This window comes from Galeopterus variegatus, unplaced genomic scaffold, assembly GCF_000696425.1.
Source record: "Galeopterus variegatus unplaced genomic scaffold, G_variegatus-3.0.2 Scaffold212, whole genome shotgun sequence".
NCBI lineage: Eukaryota > Metazoa > Chordata > Mammalia > Dermoptera > Cynocephalidae > Galeopterus > Galeopterus variegatus.
In genome coordinates this window covers 415545-419048 of record NW_007726323.1, presented here as the reverse complement: position 1 = coordinate 419048, position 3504 = coordinate 415545, and the positions used below count along the sequence as shown (strand labels likewise).

At 53.8% G+C, this 3504-nt stretch overlaps 1 protein-coding gene across 1 annotated transcript in view; it reads left to right on the top strand.

Moving 5' to 3' along the window:
- The first annotated feature begins 3418 nt into the window (after nt 1-3418).
- The window catches only part of CDX1 (caudal type homeobox 1), a 23914-nt gene continuing 23828 nt past the window's right edge, over nt 3419-3504 (top strand). The window contains exon 1 of the mRNA XM_008565901.1: nt 3419-3467. Within this exon, the coding sequence (XP_008564123.1) occupies nt 3419-3467 (49 nt within the window). The remainder of the gene's footprint in view (nt 3468-3504) is intronic.

Sequence of the window (3504 nt, the reverse complement as noted above, 5' to 3'; positions counted from 1 at the left end):
TAGCAATGCTATTATTCTTATTCCTCTAACACAAATTGCAGGGCCAAACTCTGCAATCACAGAGAGATGCAGTGATAGGGCACTGAGCTAGGAGTCAGGCCCAAGTGGAGAAACCAGCAGGAAAGGTGGACGCCCTCCCCACGATGTGTCTGCAGAGTGGGAGCTACATGCTCCCTGGGAGGTCACAGTACTGAGAGAACCATGGAGCAGCGGAGTGGATCCCCAGGCCTCAGGGCTCATTGGCTCTGCCCTCTCCCTGATCGGTAAAACAGTCCTTGCTTTGCTTGGGAATTCCCCCGCCACCTTGTCCCCCATCTCTCAGCCACATCCCGAGTCCTGGCTGCCATCTCCGTCCTTCCTGGACCCCTGTCCAGCTTCCTTGGTGCTCTGGGGCCCCACACCTCTGCTCTGGCTCATTCTCCACACACCAGCACAGCTGTCTTTCCGCCACCCTTCTCTGCCACTCTAAACCCTAGATAATAACTTCTTTAACAGGCCTGTCCCACCAGGCCTTTGTCTGCTCCTCACCAGCCTCATCTTTGCCCCCCACCACTCCAGACTGGACTTTCAGTTCTAGGAGAATTCACCTCAGGCCCCAGGGCCTCTGCTCATACTGACACTTTCCCACAATGCTTTTCCCCACTCCCAGGGCTTTGACCCACAGGTCACTTCCTCCTGCAAGTCTTCCCTGACTCCTCCCTCTGGGTCAAATCTCCCTATTCCTGGCTCTTACAAACTGTAATTTTACCTTTATTTGTGATTGATTCATACCTGTCCACCTCCCATCCCCCCACTGTAAGCACCCCGAGGGCAGGGCCTCACCCAGTACCTAATGCAGGGTCAGCACAAAGGAGGTATATTAATATATACAGTATTTGTCAAATGAATGAATATATAAAGAAATGAATTCCTATACCTGTTCCCAACATTTAAGCCTAGCATCTAGGTCTGATTTAGCACGCACTTGGAATTAGAGATCACCTAAAGGGCACCAAATTCCCCCGCCTCCCCCAGGATAGGCATCCTTTCCACAGCTTTAACTGGGGGCTTTTAGCAGTCCCTTACATACCCTCTGTGATGGTGAACTCTCTCTCGTGACAGCCCATTTCATGACAAATGGCCTTTGGAGAACACTTGATTAGGTATGGGTAGGTTTAAATCTGTGCCTGCAGATTTCTCTCTCAGGTCCCAGGTCTGTCCTGTCCCCCTTTCCAAACTCAGACCCCACTCCAGGTCTCTTCCCCCTCCAGTCTGAGCAGTCCCAGTTAGTTCAGCTCAGAAAGTGAAGTCCAGTCCTCTTGGGCCTCTCCTGCCTCCTCTGTACTTCTCAGTTTCTCACTGACCCCTTGAAAGGCTGAATCCTAAGTGGAGCCCAGAGATCCAGATGACTGAGGAAAATTTCACCAATGTGTCCCCTTCCTGACCTGGGAGAGTGGGGCCTTCCCTGCTGAGGCAGCCAGGTGCTCACCTGTGTCCCAAGCTCATCCGAGCACATGTGTACAGCCCTCATTGTGCTGCATAAACTTGGACACGCTTTCCTTTCCAGACACAATGGTTCCATCTGCGTAATGGAAAAAGTTCCTTGGGCAGGAAGGGGAGCCCTGGGCTTACTGAGTCCCCTGCTCTATTGCAGTATAAGAGCCAGATTCTGACCAGGGCCAGCTCCATGGGCAGGTCACTTGTGCAGTCACACAGGGCTCAGTGTTAGAAGGGCTGGGTTTAATGTTCTGCTGTCACCATCTTAAAACTCCCAATCATTTTGCACAAGGGACCTTGCATTTTCATTTTGCACTGAGCCCTGCAAATCATGTCCTGATCCTGACACATCTGCCTAGCCCTGAGATGATGCTGACCGGCCCAGCCAGTGAGGTGACGGAGAGAGAGACAGGTTGAACAGGTAAGACCTTCATTCTGCCCCCTTCTGGGTGCCACATGTCCCTGCACATTGAGGAGGCCCCTAGGACATGTGTAAGGATTAAATCCCATAGGGAGCTTCTGCACAGCTCCTTGGCTCTGAACCCCCTGTGGGGAGGGAACCCATCTCCCCCAGGCTTCCTGACCCGGACCCCTGTCCTTCATTAATCTTTCCCCAAATCCCTCAGCCTTGCCCGCCCCCCAGTTCACTGATGCCCCTTCAACTATTTACTCCCATGCTTGGGCAGCTGTGAAAAGTCTGCCAGTCCTTAATGGGGTTGGGGGGGGGGCATTCAAGATGCATTTAAAATGCCAAGGGGGCTCCAGCTGTAATAAATGAATCAGGGCTTTTGGATCCTGATTCACACGAACCAACTGCTAAAAAGACATTTTTGAATCAATTCAGGAGTACTTGGAATATGAATACATGTTAGGTAATACCCAGGAATTTGTGTTAATTTTGTTACACGTGATAATGGCATATTATGTAAGAAGATGTCCATGTGTTTTAGAGATGCATGCTGAAGTAGGTAGGGGTAAAATGACAGGTTGTCTGGAATTTGTTTTAAAATACTTCAGGAAGAAAGGGGGGAGTAGATGAAATAAGAGTGACAAAGTCTTGATAGTTGTTGAAGCTGGGTGATGGGTGTATAGCGGCTTATTACACCATTCTACTTTTGTGTATGCTTGAAACTTCTCAATAATAATAACAAAAAGAGGGTAGGAGGTCTTGAAGAGAATTTGTGAAGTTTCCCAGAATGTCCTCAGAAGACCATCCTACCCCACGCCTTTGAGAACTTTCTCTAGAGAGCCAACTCAGGCGAACTCCCCAATTGCATGCAGACTCATGTATGTGCATATGTGCATTTTCCCGGGGGAAACATCCACAGCTTTTATCCGAGACTAGAGGGGTCGTGACCCCTCCTCCCCCCAAAAGATTAAAGACCAGCTACCTTACAGACGGGAACCCTGTTTGAAGTCAGCGTTGCCCTCTCACCTCCAGCTGGTCACTGCGGAGTGCGCCACAGGCCCGGTGTGGCTCTGGGACGCTGGCCTGGGGTTCCCCCCTCCCCTCAGGACCCGTTTCTTCGCCTGTAAAATGGGGTCGCGCGGCTGCCCACGCGGACACGGGAAGGACGAGGTGTTCTGGCCGCAAGGCCGCCCGCCTCGCAGGCGATCCCACACGTAGTGGTGCCTCGGCCCTCGCCCACCCCCTCCAGGCCCTGGCCAGTCCACCTCCTGCTTGGGGCGGCAATTTGTCTCCTTTTGAACCCCCCGCCCCCGACGGGTTTCCCCCTTTGATTCGCGGCCCGGAGGCTTCCCCCCGCTTTGAAATGCAAACCCGCCTCGGCTGGGGCCGCGGGCGGCCCCGAGCTATAAAAGGCCTGGGTGGGGCGGGCGCGGCGGCAGGGCCGGCGGGTTCAGGTGAGCAGTCGCTCGTCGTCGGGGCGGCCGGCAGCGGCGGCTCCAGGGCCCAGCATGCGCGGGGAGCCCCGCAGCCACCATGTACGTGGGCTATGTGCTGGACAAGGATTCCCCCACGTACCCCGGCCCCGCCAGGCCCGCCAGCCTCGGCCTGGGCCCGCAAGC